This window comes from Mus caroli, unplaced genomic scaffold, assembly GCF_978045245.1.
Source record: "Mus caroli unplaced genomic scaffold, Mus_caroli_1 scaffold_15, whole genome shotgun sequence".
Taxonomy (NCBI): domain Eukaryota; kingdom Metazoa; phylum Chordata; class Mammalia; order Rodentia; family Muridae; genus Mus; species Mus caroli.
Genome location: NW_028227270.1, coordinates 28,583,307 through 28,599,021, shown reverse-complemented (window position 1 = coordinate 28,599,021; position 15,715 = coordinate 28,583,307). Strand labels below are relative to the sequence as shown.

General features: G+C 48.8%; 1 protein-coding gene across 1 annotated transcript in view; it reads right to left on the bottom strand.

Annotated features, from left to right (window-relative positions):
- Nucleotides 1-4,089: 4,089 nt before the first annotated feature.
- The window catches only part of Thbs4 (thrombospondin 4), a 43,547-nt gene continuing 31,921 nt past the window's right edge, over nucleotides 4,090-15,715 (bottom strand). Inside the window, exons 12-22 of the mRNA XM_021180088.2 lie at nucleotides 15,518-15,625; nucleotides 15,157-15,316; nucleotides 13,869-13,987; nucleotides 12,923-12,975; nucleotides 10,231-10,424; nucleotides 8,677-8,855; nucleotides 7,634-7,682; nucleotides 7,354-7,550; nucleotides 6,537-6,709; nucleotides 4,814-4,953; nucleotides 4,090-4,291 (exon numbers count right to left, since the gene is read on the bottom strand). Of these exons, the coding sequence (XP_021035747.1) occupies nucleotides 4,230-4,291; nucleotides 4,814-4,953; nucleotides 6,537-6,709; nucleotides 7,354-7,550; nucleotides 7,634-7,682; nucleotides 8,677-8,855; nucleotides 10,231-10,424; nucleotides 12,923-12,975; nucleotides 13,869-13,987; nucleotides 15,157-15,316; nucleotides 15,518-15,625 (1,434 nt within the window). The 3' untranslated portion in view covers nucleotides 4,090-4,229. The remainder of the gene's footprint in view (nucleotides 4,292-4,813; nucleotides 4,954-6,536; nucleotides 6,710-7,353; nucleotides 7,551-7,633; nucleotides 7,683-8,676; nucleotides 8,856-10,230; nucleotides 10,425-12,922; nucleotides 12,976-13,868; nucleotides 13,988-15,156; nucleotides 15,317-15,517; nucleotides 15,626-15,715) is intronic.

Sequence of the window (15,715 nt, the reverse complement as noted above, 5' to 3'; positions counted from 1 at the left end):
CTGCCTTCCCTCTACCTTTTGAGCAACAGGACCACCTTAAATGCCACTTTTAAAGTTACTTAGTTCTCACCTTGTCCCGCCTCTGGGTCAGCCCCTTCTCTCTCCTTTCTCTCATCTGTCTGCCTCTTGAGCAACTCCAGTTTCTTTCTTTGATGAGCCTGACTTTTTCAAACTGTATCTCTGAGGTAGCTATTTTATTTTTTTCAGGAGGCCCAAGATGGTCAAAGATAAGCTTATTCTTTAGATCATTAATGTGGTGGTTTGAATGAGAATGGCCCCCGTAAGCACATATATTTGAATGCTTGATCCTCATTTTGTGGAAATGTTTGGGAAGGGTTGGGAGGGGCAGCAGTGTCAGTGGTGGTGGGCTTTTAGGTTTCAAAAGCACATGGCATTAATGGTCAGTCCTCTCTGCCTTATGTTTGTGGTTCAGGATGTAAACTCTCAGTTACTGCTCCAGCGCCATGCCTATCTGCCTGATGCCATGCTCCCTACTGTAATGGTCACAGACTCTAATCTTATGGAACTATGAGTCCCCAAATTAATTGTTTTCCTTTATAAGTTACTCTGGTCATGATGTGTTGTCACAGCAACAGAAAAGCATCAGTAAGGCAATTGACCTCTGAGGTGGTTCAGATGTGGAGACAGTGAACCCCAATTCCTTCTCATGTTTCCCTGAGTCCAACCATCCATTTGGGTGGGGAGTAGACTCATTCCAGAGAGGTGGTGGTGGATGTGTCAGCGACCTAGAACATCTGACTTTCATACACCCCAAAATAGGCCCATGGGGGAAGTTTAGGATTTGGGGAAATAAATGCAAGATTACTCGGGTTCAAATAGACTCAAGGCCTTAGGTGGTCTATTCCCATTCAAAGTATGGGGCTAGGTGTGACCATGGTCACTTCAGGAGGGAATCTGTGGGTCTATGTCCCCTATGATCCCCTGTCCCTGCCTGCTCCTGTGTTAACCAACATTCCTTTATTGTTATGGCATTTATGAGGATCTGTTTGCAAAGAGGAAAGGGTTATTTTGGTCGTAGTTTCAGATGACCTTAAGATAAGCAGTCTACTGCCACCGGAGAAAGAACTTAGGCTCAAGAGAAAAGCATTAGTCTATACATGAAGCGTCCATCATTATGAGGGTAGGGCAGACAGGCAGAGGAGATGGGGCAACCAATGGCTAGAGGCTGATGCAACTGTGGGCTGTGCTACGTGGGGCATCAGGTGACTAAGGTGACCACTAATTGACCTTTGCTTCACGATAATGACATCTCCATGTAGTTAACCTGACAGGATTGTCTGTCCATTGGATGACACACATAAGGGAAGGTAAAAAGAATGGGATCTATTCTAGAAAAAGCCAATGTTGCTAGGACCCCACATGTGGCTCCAAATGGAACCTCTCCTCCTCTCAGTTCATGGTACCAGCCACTTGGCTCCCAAGATGCCTTACTTCAGGGTCAGGTATTTTAAACTCTGTTTACTTGTTTACTTATTTACACTAATTAGCTGCTTCCTTCCCTGTTAGCTTTCTAATCTGGACCATAAAATGATGCTCGATGGAATTTAAATAATAGTGACTACCTCCTGTGCCTCTGTCACCATCCTTAACTCTGGAGCCCATCTGAATAGTGAAGAAACAGATACTCACTTCTGTTTGTGAAACACAGGCTAGTGCCCTGGGTGGAGAAGGAAGGGTCTCCCATCCTCATCAGGCAGAGGCAGAATGCCTATGATTCCTTTTCTTTGCCTCCTCCTATACCCTGGGTGATACTCTCCCCTATATCCTGTGTGATTTCATCCAGGTATGGGCTTTCCTCACAATGATGTCTCCTCTACCCTAAGCATTGGAAGCAATCAGGACAGGACAAACATTGGAATGACTTCATATAGTGGGTGATTGTGTCTGTTTCAACTCTGGGACCATTCATATCAAGTTGGATTTACAGGATCTCTTAGAGAAAGAGCTAGAACTGACCGGAAAACCTCCTCCCTGCCTGTTAGCCTTCACAATGTTATGCAGGCTTTTCAAGAGAGAAAAGATGCCCATGGTCTTCCCTAGTAGTGGCCCCAACATGCAAAATGTTTGTACTGGTGCAACAGGACATGAAGGTTATGGGGGTAAAGAACTGCTTTCTAATTGGATGATGGGAGGCCCACCACACAGGAGGGAATTCACATCCAGTATTGTAAACCTGGTCAAGAGCTTGGGAGATGACAGGCTCTAGAGGAAACCTACCGTTGTTTCAATACGTTGACATGTTGACAATCTGCCTTCTAAGCATTTATAGACTGGCACTGTTGTCAACCCTGACCAGGGACGCTTTAGCTGAAGTGGGCAGCAGTTAGAGCAGAGGAGCCTCAACCCTTCAAAGCCCCGAGATTGACTGTCCAAGTGTTCAGCTCTGAGTGAGACGCCTATATCAATCCCACCAAGGCAGAGGGAACATCACACAAGAGGGGACAGGAAGAAGGTGAGATCTGAAGGATGCTGCAAAGATTAAACCTAGACTCCCTATCAGACAACACGCCTGCCTAGTGGATGACAGTATTTTGTGTACATGCTTTGATAGGCTTCAGTGATAAGAAGTATTTCTCCAGAAGAAGATCTGGAACCTTCCTCACAGTGCCTGGTAAAACACCGAGCGGCCCAGAGCGAGAGCATTCGAATAGCTCTACAGGTGTCATATGCCTGTACCATCGAGTGAAGAATGAGAGTGCTAGAGCTCAGAAGCTACCTTGGTGTTAGCCGTAAAAGAGGGGTGCTTAAAAGGCAACCATTTCCTGTCACTGAGTCCCCTCCCTGCCCAGGGATTTCAGAATTTAGGAAGGTCTGTAGATGTGTTTCACCCAGAGATTGAGAAGAGTCATTGGCAGCCATGTGGCTGCTCCACCAGAAGGTTCCCCCAGGAGACTGGGTAGTCAGCCACAGTGAGGGTGGGCTGACTGAAGTTCCCCCACTCACTGAGATCTTAGTGTCCTCATTTAGAAGCTATCACCTCCTTCTAGGCTCTACAGATAAGGAAGATGGCCCCCAAGCCAGCATGGCTCACATCCGTCACCATCAGACACTCAGAATACTATAGCCATGGTAAAAGTGGGAGGGATGTTTATAATTTATGATACTCCAGAGAATTATGGGAATGAAAAATACATTGCTGAGCTGTGGTTGAGGCTCAGCTGGTTTAGCATGCCTAGAATTCAATACCTAGCAGGACATGAAACCAGGTATGATGCATACCTTTAAGCCTAAGAAGTGGGGGCAGGAGGACCAGAAGCACACAGTGATCTTTGGTCACACAGAGAGTTTGGGGTCAGTCTGGTTTATATGAGAACCCATCTAAAACCATAAAATAATAATAAAATAAATTGCCAAACTTCTTTAGAATTAAATCTCAGGGGGGTTTATAAAATTTCTGAGTGTCTTGACTGACTACTGGAAAGTATCAGCTAGTACACAGCTGCAGAAAGCTTCTGCCCTGTACACGTGGTGACTGGCACTACTGTCATTGTCACCAGTCCCTACATCCCACTGTTTTTGTTACCTCAGAGGCAGCCACTCTCCCTTCACTGCCCAGCAAATGCTTACTGGCTGTTTGCTTCCTGCCTGGTACTGTGGGATCTGAATACAGTGACAGACATAGAATGACAAGATCTGTTTTCTTCCATTTGACTCACAGGACGCTAGGGGGAGCCAAATCCGTAAGTGTCTGTGGAAGGAGGTGACAGAAAGGCTGAGGGAAGGGTGTCAGAAGAACAAGGCAAGCTTAGTTCAGGTTTCTCAGGATGTCACCTCCTCCCGAAGCCTGGGGTGTAGGGGTGTGGGGGGCTTCCCTGGAGACTGTGTGAACATAAAGCAGGCTTTAGTGTGGCACTAAATAGGGTCACCCCAGAAATGACTTTTGGTATGATTGTCCGGTTCATACCCGGGCTCCGTGGCACACAGTACACACTCAAGGGGAAAAGAAAAATAAAACCAATCTGGTAAGTTTATCAAGGATTCCTCAGAAAGCAACACACGTCACCAAAGCCTGAGCTTCCATTAGAAACGACTGAGCACCATGGTTATTAGAAATAGTCTCTTCTTTATTTCCACATTCATATAAAAAGTTTTGATGTATTTGGGCTGGTAAAAGAAAAGCCATGGTAATATAAAGAGAACTATAGGAAGTTTTAAAAAAGATGTTGCTTTCTGTGTTTGAGAAGGCAGTTGTGCGATTGCTTCTTGGCTTAATTATCCAAGCGGTCGAAACTCTGGGTCTGGAACTCCTGGAAGTCCTCTGGTATGGTGTCTGCAACAAGAACCGGGGTGGTAGTTAGTGAGGATCCTTCCAGGCTGGAATCATGGCCGCCACAGGCCGCCCAGGCCTCCTGTAGGGGGCGCTGTCAGCTCGCTCGAGACTCCCACAGGCTCGCAGCCATTTTCTACTTCAGGTTGCTTTGTTGTAAATCGTTGGCTTAAAGCCCAGCGGGGCTTATTCATAGGCCTAGAGAAAATTAGCAGGCAGAGTGCTTGTTCAGTCTGTGATTATGTTTGAGTCTAATGAAAAAGAAAGGCTGCCTGTAAATTAAACTGACGGAATTTCTCACCGAACCCCTAACTCTAAAACATGCAGTTAAATTCTATGGGTTTCAATTTTCAGATTTGGGAAGCAGGAAAGCCTGGCTCTGCCTTCCTCTTATGTTATGCAGGGAACATCAGGTTTTAATGAGCACGTGGTGGTGAGGCTTTTGGGGGGAGGATGCGTGTTATAGAAATAAGATTTCTTGGTTGCTCCCCTGTACTGTTGAGGGGCACTCAGCATGAAGGTTACCGTTGCAGCGGTACTTGAGGTTGGACCAGATGATGTTTTCTTGAGAGAAGCAGAACACACCAAGTCGGCCTCCACGCATGGTGGTGTCTATGGTGACCCCAGAGTCAGCCACCAACTCTGAGCCTTCATAAAAGCGCACCCTGCAGAGAGCACAGGTGTCCACGGTGAGGAACGTGGTGCCACTCCCGACTCGTGTACTTACCTCTTTATTCGGACATGTTGCTTTCCACTGAGTCTAGTTGGTCCCTCCCTAGTGAGGTTAGAAGTTCCCCAGGACAGGAACCAAGAGTCCACGGCTCCCTAACTTGGTTTTTAACAGGCCCAGCATGGTGTCAAGTGCACAGTCCCTGGATAGGTACTTGCTGGTGAATTAAAACAAAATAGCTTGACACCATGGACAAGCGGTTTTGTGGCTTCACTGCCTTGTGAGTTATTTTCTCTGGATACTGTACCTAGAAGCCCTGCACTTTCCTCTTTGGTCTAGCTGATTTCACTGGTGGACTCTCAGAGCCTTGATCAGTAGCTTTAGGCAGTTGTGGGGGCAATTTCAGTTGTCATAGTAGCACTGAGGGACAGAAGCCCCTGGATGCCCGCCTTCAATACCCTGGAGTGAATTAGCCAAAGCTTGCCCCGTGCTATGTACCCTTGTGGAGTGTCATGCGGAAGGTGAGCTGCGCCTCGCCTCGGAGAGGCAATGGCGTTTTACCCTGAGCATCATTTTCTTCTGCATTGATTTTAAGTTAAACTCAATTCCCCAGAGTAAACCAAGAAGTGCCTGAGCATGCCGTTCTGTTCGAAAATTAAGAGTCGGCTCCTGTATGGGTATTGTCAACACCACTGTAATACTTAATTCTCAGACACACCACTCTGTGTTTAAATGCCACCTTCATGTGAGTCTAGGAGTGGTTCCAAGGAGCTATTTCCTTTGGTTGTATAGCAATCAATTCTTATTTCTCTGCAGTTTTAGGGTTTAGATGGACTTTTCTAAAATTATATACTTAGAAGGATCATATTTTTATAGCTCTGATTTCATTTTTGGGACAGAAAAGGCACATTGAGCTCCATCAGGTAAGAACCTGGCCACACCTGGTCTCCCTGTGCGGTGAACAGAGGCAGATGACACAAGGGCACAGAGAACAGAGCATGAATCAGCTCTCACCGCCTTATTTTCACTCGATGCATCCGTCTACCTGGTACCTCCCACCCTGGCTGGGAAGCTGCAATCCACATACCCCCGAGCACCCCACACACATGCTGCAAGTCTGGGGCGTGAACCCTGACTGCATTTCAACAAGAACAGTTGAACACACAAAACAACAGCAACAGCAACAGAAACAAAACAGTCCTATAAAGAAGCTGAGGCCATCACACCAGTCCCAGGATGAACAGTTCTCTCTGTGCACAGTCCGTGCCAGGAATTGTGATGAACACTAGTGAGACACAAGCCACAGAGGCTGCCCTTTTGGGACTTATGGCCCAGTAGCGAGGACAGACTGCAAGGGGGCTCTTCGGTTAGTGTGGACTAGGTTCCATGGGGCCTGGAGGAGTCTCGGGAATGAATGTCTGGGTACCATCTCAGCTGCATCTCATCTCTGCTGTCCCCCTCATCAGCTCCTCCCTCACACTTCCCTAAGAGCACACCCAAAGCATGGCCTCCCCCAGAAGTACCTTAGCTCTGCAGCTTGGCCCTCCCCATCCACGGGCAGAAGGGCCCTCAGCCTACCTGATGTAGCCCACCTGGGGCCTATGCTGCAGGAACCAGCGGTAGGAGACCTTGTCTTTCCAGCCCACATTCCTGGAGTCCTTCCACAGCAGCCTGACCTGGTCGCTGGTGTCCCCTGTGTGCCACAGGGAGTTTCGGAGATGTTCCCCTGGGCCAGTTTTAGACTTAACAGCCTGGACAAAGACATGACATGTTAGGTCAGGACATACGTAGACTCTTTTCTGTTTCAGGTGTCTGAGGTAAACATAGAGGTGGATTCATGTTCATTGCAAGGGTATGTAGTTTCATGCTGGCAAAAGCATAAACCTTCAGTGTCATTTCTGCTGAGCTGGCCCCAGCCCCAGGGAATTTAGCCGTGGATGCGACTATGCTGCTCACTCTACCTTTTTCCTGATACAAGTCTGTCGCTCTGCCTATTTGCCCACTGAGGGATCCCAATAGATGTCTGGCTGTGGAAGTGTGCTTCCTGCCCTAGCAGGAGTGAAAGAAATAACCCGTTGTTTCTGTATAGTCCATCCCTTTGATTGAACACATTGGCTAGCTAGCTTTTAACACGGTCTGCCTCAGTTATGCCTTAAACCTTCTCCACCTCTTTGACCCCACTCAGCCTGACATTTGCAGCATGAGTCGCATAGGTTGAAAGGTGCAGGCTCAACAGAAGGCAGGCAAGGTTGTCGCTCAAGGCTCCCTAGCCAAGTATCTCCTTGACTGCACTCATTTCTCAGATTAACTTAGTGACTTTTAGGGGAACTCTAAACATAAAGGAAGGTGAAGGGTCTAGAAGAAAAGAAGGCATGGGGACTCAAACTGCCATTACCTTGAGCTGAATACCAGGTTCTGCTACTGCACGGAACGGCGTAGCCTGCCAGTATGTCTGCTCCGTCTGCTTCCACATGACTACATAGAAGCTGGAGCTGTCTTGGTAACCAAAAATAAAGCCAGCATAGTCGTCATCTGTCTGGGTGTTTACGTGGAAGGTCCCTTCAAAGTCAACTCCGTTAAATGCCGTGTACCCTGTGGAGAGGAAATGCAATTAGAAGAGGCTACACTAACAGCTGACTGAATTCTACACACACAGCCAGAGGCCCAGGACGTACCAACAGCTAGGCCAGGGTCACTGTTCATGGTCTGCACAATCTCCATGCCCTGTAGAGAGAGGGGAGGACGTTCAGGACTTGAGGGGGGCTGAGAGAACTTGGGGCAGCCCGTAACCTCAGGCACCGAGGTGACTGTGTCCAGTCCAGTCCAGAACAAGCATTGCTCTGTTTGATATTGACTTAAAGGAGGTGAGTATATGGCTTTCGCTAATACTGCCACATAAGCTGACTTAATAAACTCCAAGCCAGGCAGGCTATGGCACACATTCTGAGGGACACTGTGACGGCTGGTTTGCTTTGTCAGCTCAATGCAATGTAGATCACCTGGGAAGAGACTCCTGATGACGGACTGTCTAGACTAGGTTGTCCCATGTGCACATCGGTGGGGTAATTGTCCTGATTATGTTAGTTGGTATGGGAAGATTGACACCATTTTCTGGGTTTGGTCTAGGACTATGTGAGAAGAGAACTTGAGCAGAGTACGAGGCATACACACATGCATTTCTCTCAGCTCTTGGCTGTGGATGCGATATGACTAGCTTCTTCAAGTTCCTGCCTTGACTTCTCCCAAACAATGGACTATAACTTGGAATTGTGAGCAGAAAGAAACCCTTCCTCCTCTACGTTTCTCTGGTCAGAATATTTTGTCACAGCAACAGCAATGAAACGAGGGTCACTGCAATGAGCTTTGTGAATCTGGAAACTCCACTAGCCCGTTTCTTCTTCAGGGGCATACTTAGGGGCACTCACAGGGGGCAGTCTATTGGAAAGATGAGGAGTGAGGCTCATGGATCACATTGCCAGCGCTCTTATTCCAGCCATCTCAGCCACATTCCGATGTGCCACCATGAGCAACCACAGAGGTTTTGGGGAAAGTCGATTTCAACATCCAAGAAAAGTATAGTACCTCAAGGCCACGAGATGGAGCATATGCCAAGAGAGTAGCCACATGGGAGTCAATGCCCTCCATATGGGACCCACCATTCCCAGGATGTCCTAGGCACAGGGGCTGAGTGGAGCTGCTGCCAACATGCACTGCGTACCTGGTTCAGGACCACCCAGTTGGGGTCGATCTGAGCATCCCCTTCAGGGTCCAGGACCACTGTCTGGTAGGCCCTGAAGTCAGTCAGGGTGATCTCTGCATTCTCAGGGCACACATCAATTCGATCAATGACCTGGTCCTGGTCGAAGTCAGCTTCACAGATATCTCCTACCCCGTCATCTAAGGGTGAAGGGAGGAGGCAGGGATGCAGGGGTGCTGAGACTCACTCCTCAGCAGAGAAGGGGACTGGGCAGGAGCAGAAAAGGCCAAGCTCCCACCTTTAGGCAGGGTTTTCAGAGTTAGGAGAGGAATTCACTCTGGGTTTGTTATCTGGGCCACATTCTGGAGCCCTGTGACAGCCAATCAGGAACCACCTGGAGTTTCTTGCAACACCAGTCTAAAATGTTGCCCCTTGTAGTGGTTTGATCTAATGCTGCTTGTATTCTAATGCTAATTTGGGGGCCTCTCAGACTGGTTATCCCTGAGTGACTCTGTCCCCAGCTAATTGTGATTGGTAAATAAAGATGCCAACAGCCAATATTTGGGCAGAAGAGACATAGATGGGGTTGAGGTTTCATGGGCTTGGGAAGAGAGGACCACGAGGAGGGTAGGAGGAGGATGAAGCCATGATCAAATAAAAGGATACACAGGAGGAGAAAGGAGAGAGGCCATGGGATGAGAGACAGGGGAACGTGGTCCTGATGCTGCCCAATTGGAGCTAAGAGCAGCTCAGGTGAAACATAGTCAGGAATAACTCGGAGTTATCGTTAGGAAAGTGATTCCAACAGCATGGAGGGCAGGCACCCGCCCAGCTCTATGCAGCTTAGGGCAAATTGTAATTATAAAGTCTGTGAGTATGTCTTTCTTCCAGGAACTCAATAACCAAAGGCAGGGTAGAAGCCGTGGGCTGGGACTTTTAATATATATATATTTTACTACAGACCCCCCCCCCCTCTTTCCCAGAAAGTTCTTATACAGAGTTAGGCTCACCACCTGGTAGATCTTAAGCCTGTGACAAAGGTCTAACATGTGCACAAAACCAGAATTATTGTCACCAGAATATTGCTAACTTTGGTGTCCCCTACAGGTGTCTACAGGTACAGTCTGCTGGGCTGGGCTGACCCCTGAGACACTGCACTTGCTTGGCTAGGATGAGCCCACGTCAGTTCATATCTGCCTCGACGTACACGGTTCTTTACCGGTTTGTGCGTTGCTCTCTCTATGGCTCCCTTCCCCATTCCCAGTGGCAGGAGCAAAGAAGACCAGAGCTGTGCTGAGGGCCACTGGGAACCCAGCTCTAGTATGTGACTGGGCCATGCTCTATGTGATCTCATCCCAGGCCAGCTCAGGAAGTAGCCAGGCTAATCAGCTCCAGCCAGATGCAGACCGCTGTCCATAGATGTCTACTGTCTACGTGAGCTGGATTTGAAGCAGAAGCTGTTGGGGGACAGGAAAGCTGAGGACCCCCCTAGGGAAGTATGTGTCCCTTCATGTGGTTATGGGGACTCTAGAGCTGTGTGTGTGTCCCAGGCGGCCCTGGGCAGAGCATGCTTACTGTTGCTATCTTCCTGGGCTGGGTTGGGGACGAGCCTGCAGTTGTCTGGGCCAGGAGGCACCAGGTCTGGGATGCCATCGTTATCATCATCATCATCACATTCATCGCCGATCCCGTCTTTGTCAGTGTCCAGCTGGGAACTGTTAATGACTGTGGGGCAGTTGTCTGTGCTGTCCTGGTGGCCATCCCCGTCACTGCAGAGCAAAGATTAGTTTAGTAGGAGACAGAAGCCTCTGCTCCCAGGGGGGAGTCTGGGTGGGCTGTCCGCAGGCTGGGTTTCAGCAGACCCTATCAGGCCTTTCTCTGATAAAGCAGCTTCAGAAACAACTCCCTCACTTCCTCTGTGTCCCGAAAGAAGCCAGCCACTTCCAGTTTGGGAAGATAAGAGTTTATTTCTATAATCTGTGACTCCGGGTGGCTGTCATCTCTAAGGACTGCTAGATGATACCTTGCTCCAAGGAGGTGTGAATGTGTAAGGCAAGAGGCGTGGAGATGTGTGTGGGTCCTGGCTCAGGCACTGGCGAGCAGCAGCCTCAGGCATGATGCTGGACCAGAGAGGTACACATTCCTCATCTATAAGATAGCGATACAAACAAGGCCCACCTCAAAGGGCAGCTGATTCAGTTGACTGATTCAACTTTAAGGCCTGTATATAAGCATCTTCTAAGCACTTGCTTCTAGTAGTTAAGTCCCTTGATGTTTTCTGTTACATTGTTTTTCATGATTCCCATCTCGTGACCCTGTAAGGACTTGGACCTGAAGACGGCCACTCTTTGCCCAGAAGTGGGTACACTGGTTTTACCCCAGAGCTGACCCAAGTTACATCTCTGGAAGCTAATTCTTTGTCCACCTGACCTTCTTCTTTCCAGGATGAAGGGCCAACTGTGGGGCACAACTGCTCTGTCTCTCAGAGCACCACCTAACTCTTTGTCCACCCGACCTTCTTCTTTCCAGGATGAAGGACCAACTGTGGGGCACAACTGCTCTGTCTCTCAGAGCACCACCTGAGTCTTCTGGGACCTTCCATGGCTACTAGGGACCAGAGTGGATTCTCTTCTCACTCTGCCTCACTCAAGACCTTTCCTGGCCCAGAAGCTGTGTATACCCTCCAGGGAGGACACAGAGGGAAGCCCTCCTTTTCATACCAGAGGCAGAAGAGCCCCACAGAGCATGAGTTCAACAATGGAAGACTGTGGAAGCCGATTTTCTGCACTTCTCCTAGCACAAGAGTGAGCTTGTTGGATCAGCACCATTTGCAGAGAGAGCCCTGTCACCTCTGGGGAGAAACAAGCAGTTCCTAGCCCCCTCCTAGTGAGGCTCAAGTTTATGGGAATTAAAATGTGGCAGAATGAGTCATTTGTTTTAGGCAAATATCTAGAGGCTGGCGGGATAGGCTATTTTAGAGGTTTCTATAGATGGTAACTGGAGTACATGCTGACCGGCCACTGGGACATTCTTGATACACACCACACATCATTAGGGTAGTTGTCAGAGCGCCAGTCCTACCTTATGCTCTGGGACACAGACAATGTCAGACTGCGTCACTGATAGTCTCTCCTGTGCTGTGGTACCAACAGCCACCATCTCCCACCCAAGGGATGGCCCGATGCTGGAGCTTGCTCTGTATCAGTGTGAGTTTTCACCTAACCTGTGAGGTGTGGTCATTGTCTCTATTGCTCTGAGAGGCAATGAGCTTCTAAGGGCTTGAGGAAATGTTTGCGTTCCCTTGACTGGGATGCACAAGGCAGTAATGGCAGCACAGAGAAGATGGGACCTGGCAGGAGCTGCCCTGAGCAACGCTGGGTGAACTGACTCTGCTGCAGTTAATGGAAGAAGAGCTGAGTGCTGTTCTGCTCTGCTTTTGGGGATCCGTACCCCTTCAGATGTGCCTTGACCACCTTTCCACGAAGCACCCAAGGGGGATGGGGATGAATGGGGCGAGGAGGGATGAGAGTGCAGTTGCCTGGTGCTGAGGGTGCAGAGCCAAGCTTTTCTCTTTCAGCACCAGCTCCACTCTCCATCCCATTCTGGTTCCTTCCTGATGGTGCTGGTGATTGCACTCCTGACCTAGCGCGTGCTTGGTAAATGCTTTATCATCGAGCTGGGTCCCCAGCCCTCCCTGGTCCTCATGGAGGGACTCCATGTTGGGCTAGAACGATCATCAGAACGCTTTCACACACGATAATTCCTCTCAGTGAGACAGAAAAAGCATCAAGGACAATGAAAGACCGGTGATCCCCCAGCAAGCCCCTCTGTTAGGGGGTGATGGACTTTCCTGATACGATAGTAAAAGGGCTAACATCTAATGAGTGTAGAAACCACACAAGGCACATTTCCTGGGCTAACTCAATTTCATAACTACAGCCACTCCCATTTTACAGGTAAGGAAACTGAGGCACAGAGAGATTAGATCATGAATGACATCTGGCTGTCTCATTCCAAGCTCTCCTGCAGGGCTTCATGATCTCACCTCTCTTCTGAAAAATGGTGTAAGTGCTGGTTGGAGCTGACATCACTCTTCCTTACGTAGCACTTTCAGGGAGGTACAGTGGCCTGGAGCAAAGGTGGACCCACTCCCTCCCTGGAACCTGATCCATCCACAGCCTGGGCACACTGCCAGCACAAAGCTCTGACAATTCCCACTGTCCTCAGACTCCCACCTGTTTCCATGTGGCTGGAAGGTGTGTCATACCTGTCTTGGTTGGTGTCACAGGAGTCCCCAACCAGATCGTTATCCACATCCGACTGCAAAGAGAGCAGAACATGTTATTTACCACTGGGCCTGCATGTATGGACTGTTCCCAAGAAGGCAAGCCTGGCTTATCGTCACTGGGTTTCAGGAATTGTTTCTCGGGAACCAGGCTGGCACAAAACTGCAAAAGGACAACACCATATTGGTGTAGGCACAGTGCTGAATTTTCAAAAGAGCTCTTTAAAATATCAAGCTTCTTGGAGGGGCTGCCCACACACCAGCTGAGCTGACTGGGAAGGGTTCTGGGTGGCACAGTGGCAGGCAGAGGCTGGGTGCTCTGGCTGGGTCGGCAGGGAGCTGGCCATAGGCATGGGTCAAAGCACATTGACTCTATGTTGCTTCTTACTTTGGAGTTGAGACAGGATGGGGAGTGAGGCAGAGGAGGCAGTGGGGACATGCATCTGGGCTTCAGAAGCATTTCAGGGCTTCAGAAACAGACTGCGCACCACACCCAGGGATCCAAGTAGCAGGCATATGGGAAGGGAAACAACATACCATTGACTGAACTTAATCTGCAATGTCCACACATAGACTAAGGAACTAAAGGGCCATGCAATTAGGCTCATGCCTATGTTTCTGTTTTATTTGACAGCAGAAACTTGTTTGGGTGTCATTAAGCTCATACTCCAAATGCCATGAGTGTTGTGTGCACGTGAGGTATTTCCCAAGGGTCGCAGGAGTCCCCATCCTGATTCATCACTGTGGTTGTCAGTAACTATCTCGACTGGACCAGTTTATTCCCATCATCTATGACCTAATGTATGTCATTGCTCCACGATAGCAAGGAACTGGCCAGTAGCAGGGCAGGGTTTCTCTAGATGCCAATCCATGGTGAATCTTTATATCAGCGACTTCAGTTTGCAGTGTGACCCCTGTCTTAACTGACCTGGTTAGGGTTACTGACATCAGGACAGCTGTCACAAGCGTCTCCAACATCGTCACCATCCCGATCCTGCTGGTCACGGTTGGGAACTCTGGGACAGTTGTCCAAAATGTTTTTTATTCCTGCAAGAAAAGAATGCTACCTTGGGTCAGGAGCATGCCATAGGAAAGGGTGGGAAACAGAGACTTGCAGCTGCTGAGAGGTCAGGCTGTGGTGGCTTATTCTGGCTGCACCATTGCTACATCGCCATCTCTAGTAGTACCTGAAGGTGACCTCAAAATAGGGATTTTGGGAGACTCAAACATAAATAAGTCTCTAAGGCAGCTATCCAATGAAATTGACTGTTTAAGATGTTAAAGGTTGTGGCAGCATCCAGAGGAGGCCCTGGTGACTGGGTGAGCTGACTCACTCACTGTTGTGGGTGTCTAAATTTTAATGGTGACACAAGACCTTTGGGCAGTGATATGCAGGAGCTGGGCCTGGAGCTATTGAATTCCTGTTTCCCAATTTCATGTTCAACGATATTTGAAGTTAACAACAGTGAGAGGAGTAATATTGTGGACATGGACAAATGCTACAAGTTAGGGTATTTAATTGAACTGGTTTATCAGCGTACCACTGGAATGCGGTTGTTACTGTAGCTCACTCAAGGTAAGCCTGTGCTTTGGGGGAGGTGTGTATGATCTGGAGGAGTGGATGTGTGTGTTTCAGGGGGGAGAATTTTTAAAAGGAGGTTCTTCTGGTGATGTGGTATGTTTTCAGAAACTCGGATTCTAGGCTGTCTTTTTAGGATAGTTGCCATACGCTAGGACACCATACAGAATAAAATGTCCTTCCTCAAGCTCCACGAGGCTTTCAGAGCTGCTCCTGGCCTGGACCTCCCTGAAAGTCCCTGTGGTAGAGTCCCAGAGATGGGCAGTACAGCCACCATGACATCACAGTCCTTCCCAGAGCAGGCAGGGGTTGGTACATCTTCTTGTCTTGCTTTCAGGAGGAGGCAGGGTATAGTGTTTGACCCCACTGAAAACTCAGTTCTCAGTTCCCATGTTGAGGAGTGGGGTTGTGGGAGGAGCCAGGAAGGCAGATGCCTTACAGACACAGCTCTGACAAGACATTAGTAGACAGTAGTACTCTCACAGAGTTCCTCCTAGTGCTATAAGTACCAGAAACATCTAGGGTTACTGGGCCACCAGACATAGGTCAGAGTGAATGACATGGAGGGAGGTCCTACTCCTGGGGAGGTCAGAGGACAAAGGAATTCCAAATAAAAGACAGAGCCAAACAATCCTACCATCTCCATCCATGTCGTCATCACAGGCATCGCCTCTCCCATCCCCGTCAGTATCCTTCTGGTCATTATTCAGGACCATCCGGCAGTTGTCACAGGCATCCCCAAAGATATCTTTATCACTGTTCCTTTGGTCTATATTGTGAGTCAGGACACAGTTGTCCTAAATGGCAAGAAGGTGGGAGACTTCCTCAGACCTACCTGGCTCAGGGTTGTGGTTTGCCAGATCTGCCTGTTTTATACTCTAAACACTCATGACAGGCGTGTTTAGGACGGGACAGGACACAGGACACAGCTGCAGTGGTGTGGGAACATACGCATGGAGACTTTCTCAGTGTGTGTGCCATCCTGACAAAGCTGGTACCTGTTCATTCAAGATCCCATCTCCATCTGCATCCTCATCACATGCATCTCCGATGCCATCTCTATCTGCATCTTCCTGGCCAGAATTTGGCACATACTTGCAGTTATCCTGATGGGGGGTGGGGGGAAACAGTTCAGAGTCATGCTCTATCCATCTGTCTCCTGTCAACAAGTATTTCTGACCTCAACACTGAGTTAG